The sequence below is a fragment of the Lissotriton helveticus genome, chromosome 1_1 (assembly GCF_964261635.1).
Source record: "Lissotriton helveticus chromosome 1_1, aLisHel1.1, whole genome shotgun sequence".
Taxonomy (NCBI): domain Eukaryota; kingdom Metazoa; phylum Chordata; class Amphibia; order Caudata; family Salamandridae; genus Lissotriton; species Lissotriton helveticus.
The window spans coordinates 928,165,189-928,190,709 of NC_136057.1; the positions used below are offsets into that span (position 1 = coordinate 928,165,189).

General features: G+C 43.9%; 1 protein-coding gene across 2 annotated transcripts in view; it reads left to right on the forward strand.

The window, feature by feature from the left end:
- Positions 1–25,521, forward strand: part of RAP1B (RAP1B, member of RAS oncogene family) — a 495,913-nt gene that overhangs the window by 407,112 nt on the left and 63,280 nt on the right. For both annotated transcript variants that reach the window (XM_078676580.1, XM_078676587.1), the window contains one exon: positions 20,883–20,998. In XM_078676580.1, coding sequence (XP_078532706.1) covers positions 20,883–20,969 — 87 coding nt within the window. In that variant the 3' untranslated portion in view covers positions 20,970–20,998. The remainder of the gene's footprint in view (positions 1–20,882; positions 20,999–25,521) is intronic.

Here is a 25,521-nt window from a genome sequence, read left to right on the forward strand (position 1 = left end):
CCTAGAACTTACAGCTACCCCACCAAACATCCCCCCCAAACAGCGTCCAATGAAACAAGATCACCTGACACTGTTAAAACAGGAAGTAATATCACTGCTAGAAAAGCATGCCATAGAGAAAGTTCCACAGCACCAACAGGGAACAGGAGTATACTCACTATACTTCCTAATCCCCAAAAAGGATGGGTCTCTAAGGCCAATACTGGACCTAAGACCTCTCAACGCATACATAAATTCGGAACATTTCCACATGGTCACGCTCCAACAAGTACTTCCTTTACTGAAGAAAGGGGACTTTCTTTCTACACTGGATCTAAAAGACGCTTACTTTCATATCCCTATTCACAAAGCCCACAGGAAATACCTCAGGTTTGTGGTAGAAGGACAACACTATCAGTTCAAAGTCCTCCCATTTGGTGTCACGACGGCACCAAGAGTGTTTGCGACAGACACTGGTGACCACCGCTAGGGAGGTAACTGCTGTACAATCTATTCATAAATGTACCATCTGCAGCCCATATGCCTCGAACGGAATATGCTACTTACCAGTATGCATCTGTTCTTGGCATAGAGGGCTGCAGAGTGGTACATGCCCTCCCTGCCTCCCCGGAAACCTGTGTCTGTCCCAACATTATCTTATTTAGATACATTTACATGGGCATATCTTTATGTACTACACTACACTACTCCATCTAACCCTACTATGGCAAAACAATCTAAGGATGGAGCCGATGCCCATGCGCACTAACACCGAGAGGAGGAGTCACCTATGACGACAAAGACTTCTCCAGAAGAAAAACAAAGTGCAATCATCCGAGCCCAACACCAGATGGCGATCTATTCATAAATGTACCACTCTGCAGCCCTCTATGCCAAGAACAGATGCATACTGGTAAGTAGCATATTCCTTAAAGAAGCTACACGCCCTACTGCTAGAGCTTGTTATGCAGCCAAATGGAAAAGATTTGTCATTTACTGCAATAACAAAATTAACCCACTAGATACTTCAATTCAAAACATTTGCTTTTTATTGCACCTACAAAGATGTAATCTAGCATATACATCCAAAAGACTACATCTTGCTGCCCTTGCCGCTTACCTAAAAAACGGACAGCACTTGTCATTGTTTAGGGTACCTGCTATCAAAGCGTTCATGGAAGGACTTAAAAGGATAATTCCTCCCACAATCCCACCCTCTCCAGTATGAAATTTAAACATTGTCCTTACTAGGCTCATGGGTCGTCCATTTGAACCTCTACACAAATGCGAATTGCAATTCCTTACATGGAAAGTAACAAAAAACCAAAAAAGAAAAAAAAAAATTGCCCCCCAAGGAATCGTTTGAGAACAATTTGCAATTCAAGGTATGTCACATTAGTGATCATTAGTCCACGGAAACCGGGAAATTTGCATAAATGCCACAGAAATATTTAATTACACTTCTATGCGCTTTTCTTATTATTGCAACCTGGCAACATCCATACTACTAAGGTTTAAAACACAGTTGATAGTCCATACTAATATTATAAAGAGAGAGCCCAAACCTTTGAGGCGGGTAATCTCAGTAACCACAGCACCAATCACAACACCCAATACAGCGTTGGAAAGGGCAGTTGCAGCAGAAGGACATAGGCTATGCAGACGGCCACCATATACATTTAAAAGGTAAATGAATCGTGCCAGCAAAGTAGTCCCTTGTGGGCGTGTCTGCGTTGTGCTGTGGGCTGGGGGCGTGACTAACGCTGGGGGCATGTGGTATGGCCATCACATCATGGGCTGTGGGCGTGTGCTAGGGGCGTGACAAATGCTGGGGGCGTGACAAATGCTGGGGGCGTGTGTCCGCCCTTCATGCCATGTGAGTCGTACATACAAGCGCCAATTACGTTGCTGCGCAGCATCAAGGGGCATGCTGGGGGTGTGACACGCTGGGGGAGTGAGAAACGCTGGGGGGGGTGTGTCCGGCCTTCATGCCATGTGAACGCAATTGTGCCGCATCAAGGGGCACGCTGGGGGCCTGAGAAACGCTGGGGGTGTGTGCTACGTTCCGCCCTTCATGCCATGTGGGTCGTACATTAATCAGAAGATCGTCTGCTGTGGCCGTGTGCTGGGGGCGTGACAAACGCGTTCAGCTGGAGGCCTGGTAAGTAATGTTACTGCAGCCTCTCCTGCGCTCTGTTACTGAACTCTCTCATTCAACGAAATTACACGCGCCTGCTACCATCAACCAGGGCTCTAGCCGGGCTCAGGCGGCGGATCAGTACACTAATTACACGCGCCTGATAACATCAACCAGGGCTGCAGCTGAGCCTCAAGCAGGGGAACACGCAAATGAGCGTGTCTGCAGGGACAATTACTGCAGCCTCTCCTACTCGCTGTCACTCAACTCTCTCATTAAACGGATTTACCCGCGGCTGATAACTCTCTCATTCAACGACATTACACACGCCTGCTAACATCAACCAGGGCTGTAGCCGGGCTCAGGCGGCGGATCACTACACCAATTACACGCGCCTGCTAACATCAACCAGGGCTGCAGCTGTGCCTTCTCCGTCCCTATTCTAATGAAACAAAAAATGTTGTCTACCGCGAGATTTTAAAATAATTGCCCTTGCCAAATACACACATTACACACATTCTATTTCATACCCGGACAACGTCGGGACGGGCTGCTAGTAGTATATAAAATACCTTTTGCTTCAGGTATGGATTATCCAAATACCATACAGATCATAATCTTCACATTACAGATTATTAAATTCAGAATCACAAAAAACAATAAGCAAAACAAGTATGCATTCTGCAGCTCATATGCCTCAAACGATAAATGCTACTTACCAGTATGCATCTGTTCTTGGATTGTAGAGCTGCAGAAATCATACGCCCACCCGTCCCCGGTACCTCTATCTGTTCCAGTGTTATCTTATACATTACACATTGACATCTTTTCTGTTCTTACAAACTCCATCATTTCCCTTCATGGCTAAAAACAATCTGGAGATGGAGTTGATGCCAATGCGCACTATTGTCCAAGGAAGGAGTCACCAATCTTGTGACTACAAAGACTTCTTCCAAGACTACAACAAACTGCAAACATCTGAGCCCAACACCAGATGACGATCTATGCACAAGAATGAATTCTGCAGCTCTACATGCCAGGAACAGATGCATACTGGTAAGTAGCATTTTCCTTTATCACCATACAATATACCATTCTGGTCTGTGGCACTTGTACTAATGCAGTAAGTACTACAATACCCAGAATAACAAACCACAAACTGAGGTATTGGAGTGTTACTTCACCATTTTACCCTAGCTCTGAGAACGCAGCTCTTTACTGAGTATTTTTAGCAAATGACAAACACAGGATTATATTCTTGTGTGCTGATGTTAAATCTCTTTTCTCACCCGAGGTCACTGTTGCACACTTGTGGAGGTGCCAGTTATCATTGCTGTAATAATCCTGTCTCTTTTGATCCTGCTCGGAGTTCGACGTTTGTAGCAGAGCAAGTGACATCTCTAGAAATGAGCTTTTCAGCAATTTGAGAAACTCTGATAAAAGGCAGCTCATATCTGGGAATCTTAAACACATCCAAAGGGGACTGATAGAGACCAGGCATGTGCTAAACGTCTGCAGCAATTTCTTCAAAGGGTTGCAAAGATGTAGCTACTTGATTAAAAAAAATTACGAAAGCGTGAATGAGGCTTGAGGTGGGGAGAGAGGGTTTAGAAACACCGGAGAACAGGAAGGGGATGGGAGGAGGGCAGAGTGGGTTGAAAACGACGACAGAGGTCAACAAAAGAGACTGCAGGGACATTCACTCTTTGAGTGGTTAATATCCAAATAAAAATTAAGATTAACTGCAGACAGTAATTCAATGAAATCATACATATGAATGCGTCCCACGCATCCTTTAGTTATTGGGCGGCAAGTGCTTAAATAAGTGAAGCACGGGCGTGGCATGTAGAGGTGCCAGGCAAAGATAACAAAATGCAAACATTTAGTAAACGGTATGCAGCGTTAACCAAAAGAGAACAACGCCAACGCAGATGGGAATGAGTAGTTAGGCCACGATAAACTGATTAGAGGGACACAGAAGACAGACCAGGCTACAACCAATAGAAACAGAGAAAATAAAAATGGCAAGCACACGGAAGTGATAGCAGGAGGTATGTATCTTTTAAGATGAATTAATTTGCAAGCGCTGTGTATGCGAAACCAAAAAGGAAAACCTTGTGCTGTCTAAAGACAGCAGGCATACTCTTGCCATAATGGATCTAAACATGGCTGCAAGTGGTGTTTTAGCAGAGGTAGTGTACATAGTCTATCATTGTTTTAACGATCCAACTTGACCCGCCACATTTAGAACAACCGTGTTGGCCACCTTATAATGGTAAAACAAGCAACCCATTAGAACTTCTTGGAGATCTGTACTAACCTCTAAAACACTAAAATAAAAAGAGAAGCTAAGAAATTAATGAAAACTACAGGACTTGTAAACCACCCCTGTATCAGACGTATTAGGAACATATGAAAGGAAGCAATTCACCATTTAATACTTTGACAAGCACCACCATCGCAGTGCATTAGGTCTTTCTAACATGGGACAGCTGGCTTTGAGGAAATTCTAGAAACAAATTGTTATAATCCAAATTCCCCCCAACCCCACTAGGGTTTTGTCAGCGGAGGTAACCAACACCACTGTCTTTCCCTGCAAAGGTAATCTGTGACAGTTCATGTAACAATGCCTACCTGTAGTCTTTATTACACAGAAACAACAATCCACATTTAAATGCCTATTGATTTTTGTTAACATGTATGTGCATATCACAATTGATGTCAGGTCTACTGTGTCTGTCATCTCTTTTCATAATAAACATATCAGACCTTTAGCATCACAAATTTATTTTGTTTAGTTAGTAAACAATCAGGCCTCTCGCTGATACAATTGGCTTGTCAGCATCACCAATTCAGGCCTCCTGTTCGTAGCTTAAACTTTCCCACAAGGCATGCAGGATACATTTACGTAGTATACAAAATTACAGTTGCAAATCAACATTTTGTCTCTTTCAAGAGAAACTTCAATGTGCACTTGTCGTCATAAGGGATAACCAGCACCAAAGCACTTGCCTACAATGCTAATCTGTGAGATTCCATCTAACAAAATACCGATCTGTAGTCTTTAATACAGATTAATGACAATCTGCCCTTAAATGCCTGACTTTAGCATATGCTTTTAACAATCCGGTTGTTAGGCTGACTGCCTTTATCCTAACATTTCATTCTAAACCATCGCCCCAATAACCTTTTATTACTGGCTTGTCACCGTAACCAACTCAAACCTACTGTGTTAGTCATAAACCTTCCTACAAGGTAACCATCAGGTCGACAATAATAATATTACAAATATGTATAGAATAGTTGTCAAAACAATACAAACTCCATAGTAATAGAGCCTAATAATGATTACCATAGTGCAAATCCTCTGTCCCCATAGTTTGTTCGGTGTGTTACCCATGCCAAAACCTTTGCTTACTATTGTTATCTGTGAGATTTCATGTAGCTAAATAACTGCCTACAGGCTTCAGCACAGTTTTATGACATTCTACCCTTGAAAGCGTATTGCCTGTATAATACATACTTTTTACAATAAGTCTGTAAGGCCTCCTTGCTTTGTCATAACCTTTCATCCTACGCAGATCACACCTAATGAATCTTCCCAGTGAACCACTGAAACCTCTAGCCATAACCTATGGCTTGACACTGTGTACCATACAAGCCTACTGAAGTACGTTTCAGCTGGCAACCATGCGGAATTCATTTATGAAATTTACAAATATGTACAAAATTACATCTGGCAAAACAATATAGAGCCCCTCTCATTAGGGCCCACCAAGAATCATCTCACTGAAATTCTACTCCAAGGGTTTGTCAGAGTCTGAGACCAAGACCAAATCCCCTTACTTACTGTCGTAATCTGGGAATAACGTGTAACCAAATGCCTTTCTACAACTGGAACATGTGATTACAATCCACTGGTAGGGGCCTGTTGGCTTTATCATATGATTTTCACAATAAGTTTATCAGGCCTACTGCTTTTGGAATAGTTTTTCATAATGATCAGACCTATGCAGGCAACTGGTATAACATTTCCCTGCACACCATTATAATTGGCCTGTCACCATAACCACTTCATGCCTAGTATACTAAGCATAAGCTTTCCCTCAAGGTAACCCTCAGGCATACTGTTATAAAATTGCAAATGTATGCAAAATTACATTTGCCAGAGCAAAATGTTGTCTTTCCTAAAATTGGTTCAACAAGGATTCTCAGTGAAAATCTTCTGTTACCTTGGTTTTTCATTGGGAGGTAATCAGCATCAAAACCCTTGCATATTAATGTAATCTGTGGGATTCCATTAAAAAAAACTTTCTTTTGACTTTAATTCAGAGTAATAACAATCCACCCTCAAATATCTATTGACTTAACATATGCTTTTCACAATCAATATGCCAGGCCTACTGCCTTTATCCTAGTTTTTCATAATAAACAAATCGGCATATAACCTTTGTCATTTGCTTGTCGCCATAACAAATTCAAGCCTTGTGTCCTGAACGTAAACTTTCCACGGGGCAACTATCCAGCATAAAGTCTTAAAACTACATAGGAATCCAAAACTTGGACCGAACTACCAAGCCAGGTCCTCCCTGGCTTGGCAGTTCGGGCTGGACTGTTCCCATGAGGCACAGGGTCAAGACTGAAACTGGAATGGCATGGTGAGCATAGAAATGATGGAATTAGGCTCAGATCTCTGTACTGGGGTGAATGTTTGACATTGTTCTGTATTCTGTCCATCAACTGTTGTTTTTGCTCTTAAGACAACCTAACAAGGATAATTGTACTGCATATCTTCTCGGGTCATCAACTCCAAAACCCTTGTTTACTTCTGTAATCTATGTTGCAAAATACCTGCTCACGGGCATTAGCTTTGTGTAATAAAAAAGAATTCTTTAAAAGCCTATTGCCTTTAACACATGATTTTCACTATAAGTAGGTCAGACCTACTTGCATCGTTATAACTTTTCATAATAAATCGAATAAACCTGTGAAACATGCCATGACTTTTCCCAATGGACTGATGAAACCTTTTTTCTTGGCCTTACCCACATCAGCCTATTCAAATGCACCTTAACTGGCAACCATCATGTATAAGGTTCTAAAATTACAAATAGGCAGAAAAATACAGCTTGCAAAACGATTTACGATCCCTCTCAACAGGGCCTATCAAGAGTCATCACAGTGAAAACTCCCAGAATTTGTCAGTGGGTGACTAATGCTAAAACCATTGAATTCTATGGTAATCTGTGAAATAGCTTGTAATAACATATCTGTCTATAGCCTGTACCACAAAGTGCTTTTAAATGTTTACTGTCTTTAACAAATATTTTTCACAATTAATAAGTGTAAGAAAGTGGATCTCTATATAACTGGACCAAAGTAAGGTACAGGTTGTACAGAGTCCACAGAGGTTTGGCAGAGGCTAAAGTTAGATATAACCTTACTCTCTAAAGTGGTAGCTTGGTCGAGCAGTAAGGCAGTATCAGAGGAGAGTGTAAAGCATATGTTGTACACACTCAGTCAGCAAATGGTCTCGCACACTCAAGAACTCTAGGCCAACTGGTTTATATCAAAATATATAGTTGTTATTTTAGAACCAACAAGGTATCAAATATACTTTATCAGAATGAATTACTTTAGTTTAAATATTTTGCAAATAGGCAATAGACTTTTAAGTACAGTAGTTACAGTTGTTGCAATGGGTAACACAATTTCAAACACAATGTAACATTGAGCTCAATGGGAATTTATAGTTAAATGCAATTAGTTACTTTATGGATTACTTTTCTAACCACAGGACTGGATCCTAGATTCAGTCCTGGGACATCTCCTGTAAACAGTTGATTAAAAGCGTTTTGGTTACAGTAGTGAATTTTAAGGAATATTATGGTGTTTGAAAAGTTGGAAGAAAAGTGAGTTATCAGCTTTTGGGTAAGTTCTCGACTGGCAGAGTTAAGGTTTTGGGCATAGACTCGGGGGTCTCCCAGGGTCAGGTAATTACAGTTGGTACACCCTCAGCGGCACAGGGGCAGCCGGGTGCAGAGGTTGTTAGGCCCAATGTTATCCAATGAGAAGCAGGGGGCCTGTGTTTGGTGGCTGCTGGCTAGCAGGCCACGTGGCTGTGGGAGCTGGGCTCCTGGTCACTTGTTCAGGGCAAATGGGGAAGTAGATTAGGACAAAGGTTGCACTGCCAGGGCCACTCGGACGGCTGGGTGCAGGGTGCTTTTGAGCAGTCAGGTGCTCAATGTTAATCAATGGAGATCTTGGAAGGTGAACAAAGGCTGCAGACTCTGGGAGGGAGATTCTTCAGGAGCGACCAACACTTCGAGGGGTAAGTTGGGATCTTGGAGGATAGGTAGACACCGAGGAGTTGGGCACAGGGGGCCGGGGAGCGCCAGGTGCAGGGGTGTCTTTAAACGTCGGGAAATCTTACCCTCTGCTGGTCGCGGGTGGAGGGATCTCCTGTTGTGAGTCTGCAGGTGTCGTCTGGGTCCTTGAGGAGGGTCCTTAGGCACTGGATTGCAGGTCACAATCGCCGTGGGGACGTCATCAGGGTTTTTGTCCACTCTGGCACAGGCCAGGCGGGTGCAGAGTGGGCTGGATTCGCGGTTCCTGGCTGGCACCAGGGGTATATTGCTGTTTGAGCAGAACCACTGCTCATGGGAGTCCCATTCTTTAAGCGGTTCAATGCAGGCAGGTCCTCCGGGGTTTTCAAGGTTGCTGTCCGCCGGAGACGCCGGGATTTAGCAGGAGCAGGTTCAAGGATCAACAGGCCTGTAGGGCTGGGGGCAAGTCAGTTGGTGTTGTCCACTTGTTAGCAGCTGCACGGCAGGTCTTGTTCTTCTTGATCTTCTTTCTTTTTTTCAAATCTGGATCTGAGGAAGGAAGGTTCAGGGTGCCCCTAAATACTAAATGTAGGGGCGTTACAGGTAGGGTGAGGCAGGGACCAATGGGTCCCTGTCCTGCTCCTCTCCTGTGGGAGGGGGGCAGGAGCCTATCTCTGATTGGGCAGTGCTCCCCATCCTCAAGATGGCCGGAGCCTGGAGGTGTGCTTTACCTTGCCTCTCCCACCTAATGGGTGGAGTTGGCACAGGCTGGCAACACCCCCTTTCTTCACGTAGGGTTTCCCGCCAGTCTTCCCGCCAGAGTAGGGGTCAGAACCGGTAGGGGCCAGTTGCTGAGTACAGCAAGTGGCCTGGAGAAGCTCACAAAGGCGGCATGCCTTTGAAGCTTCCCCCTGCCCATCCTGGGGGAAGAGACCTAGCACCTCGCCCAGGATGTGCATTGTTGCAGGCCCAGGAGAGCCGGGGGCTCTTCACCCAGTGTTCCAGCAACATGTCTGCTGTGTGGCAGGCTAGGCAGCCTCTCAGACAAGACGTGGTTTGTAGGTTAGGTTTCAGGGGGCATCTCTAAGATGCCCTTTGTAGTGCATTTTACATTAAATCCCACACTGGCATCAGTGTGGATTTAATGTGCTGAGAAGTTTGATATCAAACTTGTTTGTAACAACAATCTCCCAGCACCATATACTCTTAATGGCATCACTGCACTTACAGTGCTCAGGAATGGCCCTGGGTACTTTAGGGGCACAGGGCTCATGCACCTGTGCCCACACCACTGGCATAGTGCACCCAGCTAGAGGGGTGACTGAGGTATGCCAGGGCAGTGGGTTTGTGGGCATGGCACACAGGGATGTGCGCCATGTCGACTCCGTTTAGTTCTGCACCAAGTCACTCAGCCTGCAAAGGCAAGGTGTGTGTCTCAAGGTACAGGGCCCCTCCGGGTGGCACAATAAGTGCTACAGCCCTTAGGGGTATTCTCTGGTCACAGTGCCCTGGGTACCTAGCGTACCATTTACCAGGGGCTGACCTGTGGCCAGAGATGCCAATTGGGTTTAGGTTTCAACACAGTTTTAGGGAAGGAACACAGGCCCTGGGTACATGGTTGGCAGGAACCCAGGGCACACTCAGTCAAAGTACATCAGCCATTCAGCAAAAAGTGTGGGCATACCATGCAAGAAAGATGGCACTCTCACAAGAAGTAGGACCAAGTGCCTTCATCATAACGTTTCATAATAAGCAGACCAGACCTATAGCATTGTACATAACATTTCCAGGGCATCTTTCAGGACTATTGCTTGTCACTATATCCAAATCAGGCCTTCAGTTTTGAGCGTTCGATTTTCCACAAGGCAACCATCAGAAAAGCTGTTGTAAAACTAGAAGGGTAAAAGAGCAAACCTTTATCCAAGGTTTGTCACACAGGGTACCCAACACCAAAGCCATTGTCTACTATGGTAATCTGTGAGATTCTGTGTAACAAATACTCATCTATGGGCTTTATTATAGAATAAAAATTATCTACACTTACATGCCTACTGATTTTAACATATGCTTTTCACAATAAATAAATCAGTCCTAGTGGCTTTATCATAGCATTTCATAATAGGCGGCTCAGGCTTACAACCAGGATCATAGGCTTGCAACTATAACCAACTCGGTCATGCTGTATGAAGTATAAACTTTCCCACATACCAAGATGTACAATACAAATAGTATTTTTAGTGGAAACACACAAATAAATCCTGTACTCGTGATAAACAAAATGTGGGTGGAGCCTAAGCCCCTCCCTCAGTAATACTTTTAAAACTCCTTTCTTTAATCACAAGGTGAGATGACAGTTGCACTGCCAAGCCAGAACTAAACCTCCATGTATATCAGTGTAGCTCTGGGTATCCTATACTGCTTTCCAACACAAAATGGCACTCTGAAGTCAAAAGATAATGATGGAGGGTGCTGGGACTGCAGTACATACATCATAACTGCCCTCCCATCTGTGCTACCGCCAGATAAAAAGAAATACTGTAAATTAATTGTAGACCCTTTTAAAGCATTACAATGTCATGTGAGTCCCTGATGGTTCAAGCTCAATAAAACATCCTGCTACTGGCTCAGCCAGCTGGATTCATAGACAAAATAATCTCAGCTGTATGGTGGTGAAGCACTTTTTTAGGTCTCGGCCTGATCCAGCGCATGCGCTACTCTGGCCGAGACATTTAGTAGCTGCTTTTAAAAGTGCTACTAAAGCGGCCACCAGCTTGCCATCACGCGCACAAGAGCACGCGTGACGTGCACAGCTGGCATTTGGCTTCTTTGATCGCTTCTTTGATCGCGCGCGTCAATGCCCTCCCCTACCCCCTCCCTTCTCAGACTCCCTGTACGCATGGTTCCCCTCCCACTCCCTCCTCTTCAGCTCTTCAATTCCCTTTCGTGCGGCTGCCTATTAGGTCTCGGCCTGATCCAGCGCATGCGCTACTCTGGCTGAGACATTTAGTAGCTGCTTTTAAAAGTGCTACCAAAGCGGCCACTAGCTTGCTATCACGCGCTCAAGAGTGTGCGTGAATGTCCTCCCCTACCCCCTCCCTTCTCCGACTCCCTGCGCACATGATTCTCCTCCCCTACCCCCTCCCACTTAGCTCTTCATTTACCTTTCGCGCGGCCGCCTAACCCCTCCCCCTCTCCATCATTCAGCGTGAGAGCCCGCTCTGCAAAGGCTCCCCTAAAGGGCGGGATAAGTAAATGTGAAACTTAACAAATACGAAAACCAATAACACAAGCTACATACATCGTGTTTTCTCTTTTTGGGTTTCCTCTGAGGAAAGAGGTGCATTGGCATAGCTGTAGAATAGCTATGCTCTACAACAGTGCACCTCTCTTCTGACCTTCAGCGCCCTAAACTAAAAGGAAGCAGGCCTTTGAACCTACACGTTGCATTTTGTTGGATGCAAATGTAAAAATGTAATACCTTGGGATCTAGTTGTCCACTACAAGTGCGCTCCTTTTCTGTGCTGGGGCCGCTTTCTGCAATCCACACAACTCTATAAGACAGCTCTGCCAAGCGTTCAAAGTTATATTTACCAGCTTCTGATTCCAGGCATAAAGGATGGTAGTTGAAGAATTTTCCTTTGTGGGGTTGTACCACGCTATACAGGGCCCATAAAGCACCCATGACTACTTTTCAGCTACTCATGAACCAGAGCATCTGCTGGTGTTTGAATTTCTGTGGGCTGAAGGTGCAAAAACATTTTAGAATGTTTAGCCATAATCTGGCATTTGTTTGCGTAATGACGGTCCCGTCCCTGCATGGCATATTAGAAACGTTTGGTGATGATCTGTCAAATTATGGCGTAATTATGCCTGGCATTGACATTTATGAAGTGTTCTCCCATTAGTTTTGTCTCTGTTGTGTTACAGTGGCACTCAGAATGATGCTCCTCCCCGTCTTAATAAAATTCTTGCTATCCCTTGTAATGAAATTAATTTCTTTAGATAGACGTCCCTAGTATTTGATGATGTTGATACATAAATGTGAAAATCATTGTTTGTGAAAGAATTGTATCACCTATATTAGAAAACTTTCTGTGGTATCACTGTTATGTTCTGGGAATTAAACGTGCGAACCTAGGCTAACCGGTCTGCTCCTTATCTTGTAAGATGTATTTAGTTGAGTAGTATAATTGCTTTGTAACACTGTAGAATTTGTGCCTCTGCTTTGTATGTTATACGATTGTGAGAGTTGTATAACTTTATATAGATTTTCCCTTTTAATAGGTTAGTGACTAATCTAGTTGGAAGGAACAGGGAGGAAAAATGAACAGAAGAAATATGCGTTCTGAAAAATGATAAACTACTTAAAATGGCAAAATCATACTTTAAGTGTCTGTAATGCATGTAGCCCTTCAGCTGCTTTTTAGAACCAGCATTGGCAAAGCCAATAGGTCTCGCTTTTGGGACCTTATAAGTATTTAGTTATGCAGCACAATATCCTTGGTGCAACAACATCAACTGTTGCATGGCTAAGCACGTATAAGGTTCGAAAGGCGAAACCTATTGGCTATGCCAGTGCTGGTTTCTGTAGGAGCACACAACTTCTTTGCAATCAAACCATGCACTCCTGGCTACTAACATGTTGGTTGAGCCCAATTTCACTCTCTGTAGGGCTTCTGAAAGCTTCTTTTTAGGTTGATCACATTGTCTGGTGACTGCTGATCTGTCAAGCCAAACCTAAAAAACAAAATCATATACCCTTGAGAGGGCCACATTATAGCTCTCTATTCGAGCAGTCTCATTTTCTTACCCCAGTGGTTCCCAAACTTTTTCGACCCCCGGCTCCCTTGAGCTATTGGCCGTTGGCCATGACTCCCAATTATGTTACTTGTTTTGGCAAGTGGGGGATGTAAGCACAGCCTCAGGGGTACTTTCATTTTTCTCCCTGAAAATAATTCGGATGAAGCCGATGAAGGTATTAAAATCATGGAGTCTATGAAAGTGTGTCAGTGGTAGGCTATGATGTGCGTGACCGGTCACGGTAAGACCTTTTAGGTAGTACTTGCATGTAGTCCTTTGACTCACAAATGAGTTTTGAAGAACTATTGTTTTTACACCAGACTTTGCATGTATGTGTGTATGCGTGTTTGGTGCTCTGTCACTAACATATGTTGAACTATGCAACAAACTGCATTGCTTGCAAAGGTGGGGGAAATGATGAGGCATGTGAAATTTTGGAAGAATGAAATGTAGTGGTGGTAATCACAAAAGGGACCCAATTGGAGGTGCCATGCAAATCCTACAGATAAATATGAAAGTCCAGACTTTACTAGTGTGGCTTTCTTGGGTACTAGAAATACTGCCAGCACGAGCACTGATAATAGAACCACAGCTAGGAACAACAATATTGCCTAAAAACTATCCATGACCTTGCCACCTTCTTCTCACACGTTGAGGCCATTAGATGAGCTAGCCATAATTAAAGAAGTCACTTCTGCTCCTTTCCAAAGTAGCATGTGAAAACAGACTGTAGGAGTAGCACATGGAAACAGACCACAGAAACAAACTTTACAAAAGCAGATTACTAAACAGGCTACCAACATCTCCATATTATGTTAACATCTCCCACCAAAATGAATCCTTGCACCTCAAATGCATGTTGATTTTTCAGAGAAGCCTGTTTACGTACGGCCCAGATTTTGGCAGAATTTATTTCAAAGACTCTGCAAAAGATATTTGAACAGATTACATTTTCACATGGGGCAAACACTGGTCTTTGGAGCCGTGCCTCTCTATGGAAAGGTTCGTGTTCATAAAATAGGTTTCTGGAAAATTCATCATGCTGCGGGGAAGCGGGGGCCCAACTAAACATCAGTTTATCTACTGTGGAATGCATGCAAGTGCATACATAAGAGTATGTGACATCTGAATACAAAAGCAGGAAAAAGCAAAAAGCATCAGTGTTTTTCATGGTTTGTGATTGTGTTATTTAATTGCTGAAACTTCCTAGAATCCTCAGCTCACAAAAATACAGGTCAAGAGTGCGCTCCTGTACACTGAAGGCTTCCTGTTCCCAATCTGTGTGCTTGGTGCACGGCACCTCTGGCTACTTTTCACGGCGCACTGGGGTGCCACTGCACACAGATTGGGAACCACTGTTTTACCCCAACCTTGAAATTACAACTTGTGCTGTTAACCCTCTCCTCCTCCCATGTATTATCAGATATAAAACTTTTGAGCAGAATGGAAAGGCAGCCTTTGGCCTCGTGGGAGGAATCCACCCTTTTCCCAAAAGTGTGCAAAAAAGCAACATCCACCACCGCAAGAGGAAGTAAAGTAAACATGTCGGTGTACCCTCTCCACCATTGACTCTAGCTTGCGAGATGCTGCATGTAGATATAAATCTTGAGAGCGCACTAACATGATGTAATAAGGGAGCAGCAGAATGTGCTCTCTTGGAGTTACTCTAAGGACAAAAGAGAAATGTAGAAGTTCTATTAGAAAGAACTAGAAGTGAGACGCCATCCTTCTGATGCCTTAAACCATTTTAATGTCAAGAATATCTACTTTGTTAGCAGTCCGGAAACCAACTGCAATCCTGATGTGGTGACAGACATTGGGTGTGAAGCGTTTTCATAGCCCCCAAGCCTCTCAACTGCACTACAAAGACTGAGATGCACACTAGCGCTTCCCCTGCAACTTTAAAGCCCACAAAATCAATCAATCATTTGTAAAGCGCACAACTCACCCGTGAGGGTCTCAAGGCGTTGGGGACAGGGGGGGGGGGGGGAAGCATCTACTCGTCGAACAGCCAGGTCTTGAGGAGTCTTCTGAAGGTCAACAGGTCCTGTCTCAGGAGGGCGTGAGGGTGTTTCATGTCTTGGTGGCGAGGTGGGAGAATGATCTGCCGCCGGTGGTCGATTGGCAGATGCGTGGGACGGTGGCGAGGGCGAGGTCAGCGGAGCGGAGCTGGCGGTTCGGGGTGTAGAAGGACAGTCGTTCGTTGACGTACGCTGGTCCGGCGTTGTGGAGTGATTTGTGAGCGTGGGTGAGGAGCTTGAAGGTGATCCTCTTGACCTTTTGAAAGAGTAGAGGTTAGAGGTCTACTTAAGCCAAGATTATTAGTCTTGCCGGAAAGCAGTGAGAAATTTTGCACCTGATAAACACCAGTGTTATGGAGTAAATATTGACAGTTGTGTTTTGTACCCCCTTCAAAATTACTGTTTAACTGGGATGAAAATTAAATGTATGTGGTATATATTTCCCCAAGTAAAAATAGTATTTGTGCATTTTTTTTTCAATGCAATATTTACCACAGATGTTAAATATTGTATGCGATATGAAACAGCATGTGGAAATTTTATAGGAAATTTTAATTTTAAGTGCCACAGAGCATTTGTTGGCTTGTGAACCACTATCTAATGTTAAATGCCTAAATCTGCCCTAATACAGCAGGCAAGCAACTGTATATCCACTGAAGGGAGAATGTGACCATTTTGTGACCTCTATTAAAAAATACACACTGATTGCAGGATCTATACCCATTCTCCCACAGCATCAAAGAAAGGTGCTGCGTGGACCCTAGCAGCCAGTGCAAATAAAAAATTTCTGACCACGAAGTGGAGATGTTGGCAGATTGTAGTGTTAAACACCATGACTGTCTTATCAGTTACCTGATGCTCAAAACACCACGAAAGACCTGTCCATCTTTGGAAAAAAAAATAACCTGAGCAAATTGATGCAGTGTCATTATACCTTTTGGCTGTGGGGAAAGTGAAGAGGCGATACAATGAACAGAAGAGGCAAGTTTGGGAAATAATGGCACGGAACAAGCCGGAGGGTTTGGCAACTGGTGGACCTCCTTGCAAATGCTTTTGAAACTCTAGGAGGAGAAAGTACTTTCCATATCTGTCAGGAACTGGAGGTACAGAGTTTGGAGGTAACCATCTAACCACATGTAAAGTCAGGGTATTCACACAAAATACATGAAAATTATTTGTATACCAGTTGAAATGTACAGCATATAAAAGGCAAAAAAAGCTCAACGGTAGTTGTGTAATGGGTAAGATGCTAACGAGCTCCTGGGGTTGATATATTGTACATATTGCTTGTTACAGAGAGCCAGATATAATTTATTGTACACAAAACATGTCCTGCACCCCAACAGGGATTCCACATAATGAGTCTATTTTTTATTTTGAAATGTTGTTTGTTTTTGGGATAGTTGCGAGTCGTATGTGGTAAGATGTCATGTCTGAAAAATATATTCTTGTTGCAGCATCAATATCCACCTGCAGCACACCCATGACCACAGTCGCCTCAAACACAAGGGTTTCACATTGACCTATTCGACCACAAGTGGCTCCTTTGTGAACAAAACTGTTTTCCATGTTGACATCATCAGAGGTTGAGGCAGTAATCCATCCTAAACCCATATAAGCTTCTACAATTTGAGACCTTGGATGTTGCAACAGAGGTTCAATGCTTGTATCTGATCCACAGGAGTGCTGGAGTCTTTCTCATCTCACAACTGAAGAGGATGCAGTTGGTACCTCAGCATAGAAATTTTAACCAACACCCACCTGAAGACAGATTACAGTAAAATTGAGCCTGCACCAAATAACCTGGAGCAAGGGCAGGCAACATTGCTTCAGTTCTTTTGAAAACATTCACCTTTAGAAATTCCAGAGATAATGGACACCTAGAAGGCACAGCACATGTAGCAGGCAGATCTTGCACAGATGCCTTATTCGATCAAACAACCAAGCCCTGAGTCACATGACACCATGAATATCGACAGTCACCAGATGATGAAGGGCCATACATCAGCTGGACCAGCGCATGAGATGCAGCCAGGGTCAGCTGCTGGAGAACCAGAATTGTGCACAGTAATTATCACATGCAATAAATATCACTATTGATATTTACCACACACAATATTTTCTGCATGCTTTTGTCAACTTGTAATCGTGCTGGCAGGTTATCGCATTCATTTTTTTAAAAATACGTATTGGCTATTCCACACTCATAATCAGGGTGTTAGTTTTGACCAGGGCTACTCGCCCACCTAAGGCCATTATTACTATATTTATACTGGTGTTGGCTCATTTTAGTACTACTAAGATGCTTGTGAAGACACATCTACTAGGGGTGCCAATTGTGTGTATAATATGTATGCATGCCCATTTTTGTTTGCTTGTATCATGATTTCTAAGACAAACTAAAGTTAAAATTGAGTTATGGTTCATTTATATGTTAACACTGACTTTGCCATAAAAATTTAAATGCAAGACATTCACAAGTTAGGGTGCTAACCTGAATGTAGTCTGAATGTATTTAAAGTCTGAATGTATATAAAGTCGTAAGTGTGCTTGGTTTGTGTTCATGGAGTGTTATGGTCTGTGTTCTTGTATTATATTTGAAGTGTATCAATCTGATTATATAGTGCATCAAGAGTTTGTGTGTTTTATGGGTGTGCATCACTAATCGGCAGTGTCTTCCAAGAGTTTAAAGGAGGATAAAGTCAAGAGCGGGGCATCTTTATTATATGGGCTGTGTTGTTAAGTATGTGTCATTCAAGTCTGTCTTGCATCTATATTAGTATGAGTATACATAGTTGTATATGTTTTATGAATGTGTCCAGACCGGAGTCTCAGATCGTGTACCGGCGTCTGTCTGTAAAATAAGTTCATATGTACTTGCAGTGAGGGTGTCATTAATTGTCTATCTGTTGTGCTGGACGTGTCTCATGAATAGCATGTAGTTATTGAGCATTGTTAAAATTGTGTATCATACAAGTGTTTCAGGTTTGTGTATTTCGTATGTAGTGTGAGTGTTAGGTGTGTCTTGTGACAAATGTGTACTAGGAATCCTGTATGAAGTTGTGTTTCAGAAATACCCTGTGTGACGTTTCAGCACTATTAGCGAATGTTTGAAAGACAGTTGAAGAATATATCCATTAGCCGTCATGTACACTTGACCTTTTTTCCAGGCTAGCAACCTAGTAACATCCTCCTGCCTCAAAGGAATTATTCTAACTGATACTCTGGATCTAGTGTGCTGGAAACCAAAATACTAGATCTAATATTTTGTTTCTTTGAACATTTATTGACCCCGAGGGGATCATTACGTTACTGGGCCGCTTGATCTGTTTTTTCCCTCTAAAGTTCATCTATTGTCGCCATAATGGCCCCTTGGTGCTAAGTGATGAAGCACACCAGCCACAATGAAAGTACAGTTAAAATTAAAAACCTAAATTGGCATGTATTGCCAAACTCCGCAATCATCTCCCAAATTGTTTGGGTTGTGGTGGGATGCATTACATATTATTAAAAGGTGAGCCCCATCAGTTATTTCTGTAGGATACCACATTACCCGCTATGGTCTTTTAATTACTTAGCAAGATTTTATCCAGCAGCTTGCCAGATTCTTCAGTGCCAAAAACCGAAGATATGGCATTTTCTTCATAGTCGAGCAGTTGAGCCGCATTAATTTTAACTTGGTCCGTAACCCCACAAATAGTTGCAAGAATAAATAATTTGTGATACTGTACAGAAATTGGCAATGGTGTAAACTTTAAACAAATGTTACCTATACTACCTGTAATGCTGAATAGTAATCCTGGGTGGAGTTCGCGGTGTGCAAAAAAACCTCCATCGCGCTACACGGAGCTCATCGAGCAGCGGAGTGCGTTAGATAAATACCGTTAGCGGGGATTTTCAGTGCCAGGTGCTTGTCCACACTGTGCAATCATCGCGAATGGCAACATGCACAGCACAAGCGGGCGCTGCTTCCTTTCTGCCGCTTGAGTAGATTTTTCCTCTAGCAGCAGCTTTCTCAATGTCAACAGATGGTTTCTCAACACAAGCCTTCGCGAACATATGCGACCACTCGCATTGAAAAATTTGACCGCACGCTGTCACGGTCGCACTCCGCAGGATCCACATGCAGCAGAAATGCTCCACCTCCGGACCTCCCAAACACCCTGAACGTATATACACAGGGTGTTTAGGGGATACGGTGAGGGAAAAACCCCAAAAGGGGAAAAAACCCGAAAGGAAAGAATAGAAGGGAGGGACAGCAGGGGAAGTGAAGCTGCAACAGAAAGACACAATGTATTAATAAGGTCATAAATGCTACTCTCATTACATTCTCGCTAATAATGCCCAAGCAGATTCACCTTGTACCATTACAGCATGTGCCTCTTCATATGTAGTGTCTTCACATAGCACTCCTGTCCCCCTGTACAACACAAGAAGCACATAAATGTTTAATGCCACCACAAACAAAGAGCGTCCTATGTAATGGAAGCGTATATACTCATACCCAGTGAAATAAGAACTAACTCCTAAATTGGGAAGCTCCAAAGAAAAAATACGTAATCTAAAATGTGCAGTTCCTTGCCTATGTGTTGCAAACATAAGGCATCTCAGTTAGATCCGTAGCAGAACTCCTCCTCTGCTAGAGAAACAACACCAAGTTCCATATAACCTCTCTAGATCCAGTAAGTCACTAAACACGGCATGCTGTAGTTAAACCTCACTACCAGCATCCGCTTTAGCATTTGTAATCCACCACACGAATGAGCCCATATCCAGACGAATATCCTTTCATGCCGGCATAGCGGAGAAACCTCCCCCTGCTATCCGTCACTTGAATAATTGATGTACAACCCCCAGCCGGGAATTGCAATAGACAAAATTACTAACTCCCTTCAAAGAGAGCCGTCACCAAAGAGAAATCTCCTCGCAGCCGCGAGGCTCTTCAAAATTAGGAGCGCTTGAAAGATAGCTTCTAGTCAAAAGGTCAATGGACAAATAAATCAATAGCGCGCGCTTACAACGATACCCTTCTGTTTCTTGCAGTGCAGAATGTCAGAAACTTCTCAGGGATGACTTCGAAGGGCGAGCGCCACATTTGCCACGGAAAAAGAGGAGCCGGCAGGCTCCTTCCCAAACACAGCCAAAATCACGAGCACTATTTCCTGGTTTTTTCCTGACTATATCCTGATGAACAAGGAATCATGGGAACCGTAGTTCTAAGCCCGCTGCCCATGGGAATTGTAGTTTAGGCAGGCGCTGACCTGTTCAGATCCTGACACACGCGTTGAGAAATCTCCCCGGGAGGTTGATTTTCCACGCTCACCAACTGGATGTTGACTATTGCGAACGAGGAAAAATCTCGCCGGGAGTTGGATTATATGCGCTCGCCAACTTGACGTTGACTAACACGAGCAAGGGAAAAAAACTCTACTAGGCGTAACGTAGAGTGCGGGAAACTCAACATACTCCGCGAGTTCACCGTCCAGATTTACTAAATAGTGTGTGTTTAGTAAAGCACATAGAATTTTGTTTGTGAAGTGACATAGACACGTTGTAACAAATTAATATATTGAAGCATTTCCAAAGTGATCTTTATAATATATCTGTTTGTTTCCATAGATCTTTTATGACCTTGTTCGGCAAATTAACAGAAAAACACCAGTTCCTGGAAAAGCACGAAAAAAATCAACATGTCAGCTGCTTTAATTCACAGACGTACTGTAGCTCTGAGCCAGGTGGGTTTGATTCTGTTAAGTTTGATTTTCAGTGTTCTTTTAATGAGCTCTGCTAACTGGTTGATGAACAGATCCTTTAAGTGAACCTTGTCACTGATCTGAGTAAAATTTAAACCCCAGAACGTATTTAACATGTTTCATACCGCTTAAGCTCCTTAATTCAGCTTCAAACATTACTGATTACTAGGACGGAAATCCTCATCCTTCCAATAAAACGATAAATTCAATATTGAACAATGAAACAAAACTCAGAAAATATTTAAATGCTTTTACCTCACTTTCATGAATGGAGATGTATGGAGACAATGCCAGACTTTGCTTTGTATTGGACCTGGCCCTTTCTGCACGGTCCTCCCCAAACTTTATGCATTCTCTCCTCCATTTTTGCTTAATTCTTTTTACTTGACTCTAGGTCTCTGTGCACTTAACCACAGCTAACCAGTACTTGTGCTCTCTGCCTAAAAACATGGTAACATTGGCTTATACCCAATTGGCATATTTAATTTGCTTATAAGTCCCTATTAACGAAGACTATATGTGCTCAGGGCCTGTAAATTAAAATGTACTAGTGGGCCTGTAGCACTGATCAGGTCACTCACTTAAGTAGCTCTTTAAACCTGTCTCAGGCATGCCACTGCGGAGCCTCTGTGTTCAGTTTCAACCTACTATGTCGAACTGGCAAAATAACATGTTTTCCAGGTCCTAACCTTCCATTTTAAGACCTATGTCACCCCAGGACAGCCAAATGGCAGGGTGCAGTGTATTTAAAAGGTTGAACATGTACTTTTTTACTTTTTACATGTCCTGGTAGTGAAAAACTCTTAAATTAGTGTTTGAGGCATATGAGCTGCAGATTACACACTGTGCATAGATCGCCACCTAGTGTAGGACCCGGATGTTTGCAGTTTGTTTTTGTCCTGAAAAGTCTTTGGAAGTCAGGGGATAGGTAACTCCTCCTTTGGATCATATTGTGCATGGGCATCGGCTCCATCCTTAGATTGTTTTTTTCCGCCACCGGGTTTGGATGTGTTTCCTGCGCCCCATGTTGGAACCGATTTTTCCTTCAGCGCGCAATCCTCACCGACTCGACTGTATTGTTTTGAACGCGTTTCCAATTGACGCTACTCTTCAACTCCGAAGTCTTTGATTCCGGTCGTCGACGAAGGCCTTCGGGCCTACCCAGGCCTCATCATCTTCCAGCTCATGGAAAGGACGCTATTTAAAGAGTGTCCTCAATGTGGGTCAAAGTCTCCCCACACTGATCTCCATGAGGTGTGCAACCGTTGCCTCTCACCGGCGCACGAGGCCAGTGACTGTTGCGCTTGTGCCTTATTCCGTTCCAAGAAGACGATCCGGGACCGACAAGCTTGAAGAACAATAGCTCGCTCGTCAGCTTCAATCCCAAACAACATCTTCAAAGAGGGTTTCGACGTCCCAGAACGGGAGTAACAACATGGCGTTGACAGCAACTCCAAGGCTGGAGATTCAGACGTCGAGGACATCACTTCAGCTCAGCGTGTCGTGAGTACAAACGTCGACCCTCACCCTTCCTCGACACTCTCCAAAAAGGCTTCGGTCATGCCCTCGGGCACGGGTGCATACCGAGACACTGCTCCCCATGCCCTGCCTTCGAGCTCGGAAAAGAAGCCTAATAAGCCTTTAGGCGACTCTGCCTCGAGTCGGCCTGCCCCTGGTGGCGGCGCACATATACCGGCACCGAAAAAGAAAACATTGTCTTCCTCCACAACAGCATCTAAGCACTCTGCGCCGAAGACTAGCACTAGCTCCTCGGCTCCAAAACCACACTCTGAGACGAGCAAAAAATTGCCAGTCAAAGTACCCGACTCCCACGCTTCGGTGCCGAAAAAATCCCCGGAGCCAAAAAAATCCCCGGAGCAGAAAAAACCCTCGGAGCCGAAAAAGACCAATGTTCCACCGGCCAAAGACACTGCCGAAGAACATGTTTCAAAACCTAAAGATGCTCATAGCTCGGTGCCCAAAAAGCCTTCGGCACCGAAGGAGCTAACTTCCCCAGAGGACTTCTTCCATCCAGACCCTACACAAAAAACTCTGGTTAAAGATCCAAACACTGGTGACTAACTCTTAGTTCTAAAAAACGACCATTGGACACCCCTGCACCTGCTCCTCATCCTAAGAAAAAAGACATTGCAACCTCTCCTCTAAGGATACCTCCTCCTCCTCCTTCTCCTGTACCTCATATTCGTTCACCACCATCTCCGCTACCTCATCACTCCTCTACACCATCTCCTACTCTGTTAGCAGACAATGATAACAGGGATGACACCTCTAATGACACAGGGGGTGGTGCAGATAGTGAGCCACCAGATCATTCTAGTCCTCCTGGCTCACCTGACCCTTGGGATGATTATAGCACCCCAGATGTCCCTAATATCCCACAAGATGACATATATCCCTCCAGGCCTTCTCCACCAGAAGACACTATGGGATTTAACTAACTGGTACATAGGGCTGTCCAATACCATGGGGTTGACCTAAATACCTACCCAGTAGACGAAGAATTCCTTATGGATACCTTTGACACTGCACAAAGGTCCATATCAATTTTACCCATGAACTAATATCTACCCCCCCCCCCCCGCAAACATATCACCCAAACATCGTCCAATGTCACATTTGATACTGCTCAGGCAGGAGGTAACATCCCTCTTACAAAAAAGCGCAATAGAACTAGTTCCTCTGCACCAGCAAAACAGAGTTGTTTACTCCCTGTACTTTCTAATTCCAAAGAAGGACGGATCTCTAAGGCCTATTCTAGACCTCAGACCACTAAACCTGTACATACAATCAGACCACTTCCATATGGTCACACTACAACAGGTCCTTCCTTTCACAAAACAACTTCCTTGCCGCTATAGATCTCAAGGACGCCTATTTTCACATTCCCATTCACACAGCGCACAGAAAGTATCTCAGATTTGTACTAGACGGTCAGCACTATCAATTCAAGGTACTCCAATTCGGTGTCACAACAGCACCAAGAATGTTTACCAAATGCCTAGCAGTAGTAGCAGCACACTTAAGACATCACATTCACATCTTCCCATATCTGGACCACTATCCAATTACTCCACGACTTGGGTTCACAGTAAACCACACCAAGTCCTATCTGCAACCGTCCCACATACAGCTATATCTCGGTGACACAATAAACACTGCATTAGCGCTAGCTTATCCCTCTCCTGCCAGGATAATAAGTATACAAGCTTTTCTGGCAAAATTCCAACTGCAACACTCTCTTCCAGCTCGAGTGTTCATTCAACTCATAGGAATGATGGCCTCTTGCATATTCATAGAGCCTCATGATAGACTACAAATGCGTCCGCTTCAAGAGTGCTTAGCACGCCAATGGAACCAGGCTCAAGGTCAAATAACAGACCTAGTGTTGGTAGACAGACGGACTCACCTCTCTGCAATGGTGGAGCACCAAAAACCTTTCCAAGGGCCGACCGTTTCTAGAGCCAGTTTCTCAAATAGTCATGACAACTGACGCATCACTCTCCGGCTGGGGAGCTCACCTACTGCACCACACCATGCAAGGCAGGTGGACACCGCAACAAAAGTTACTCCACATCAACCACCTGGAGTTACTAGCCGTATTTCTAGCCCTAAAAGCATTCCAAAAGCAAATATCGGGCAAAGCTGTCTTAGTCCGCACAGACAACATGACAGCCATGTACTACATAAACAAACGAGGAACACACACTCCGCAACTCTGTAAGCACAGCAGATATGTAGATGGGCTATACCACTAAAGATCTTCCTCTTAGCCCAATATGTTCCAGGAGTACTAAACAGCATAGCAGATCTGTTAAGTCGGCAGACACAACAGATCCACGAGTGGGAACTTTATCCACAAGTTCTTCAACCGTTCTTTCAACTGTGGGCACAACCTCAAATAGACCTTTTCGCCACCCAGGAAAACGGCAAATGCCCATGCTTTGCCCCCAGATATCCACACCCACTGTCCATAGGCAATTTCGATATGGATGAACTGGTTCGGCAAATTTGTGTACGCCTTTTCACCTCTCCCACTACTTCCATTTGTGGTACGCAAACTACAGCAACATTCCCTGACACCCATTTAGTAGCTCCAACTTGGGCCAGACAACCGTGGTACCACACCAAAAGCTATACCTGTCTCCACGCTTAGTAACCCAGAACCATGGAGAGATCAGACACCCGGACCCAGCTCAGCTCAACCTAGCAATCTGGTTTCCTGAAGCCAGTCCAGTTACCTTAACCTTCCCCCTGACTGTATGAACTTTATTAAAGAAGCTAGGCGTCCCACCACTAGCGCATGTTATGCAACCAAGTGGAAACGTTTTGTAATAAACGGGCATAACAACCACATCAATCCTTTAGATGTGTCTATTTAACACATCATAGAATACTTACTACACCTTCAAAGATGTAACTTAGCATACACGTCTATTAGACTGCACCTTGCTGCCATTGCAGCATACCTACAAAATAGACAATGT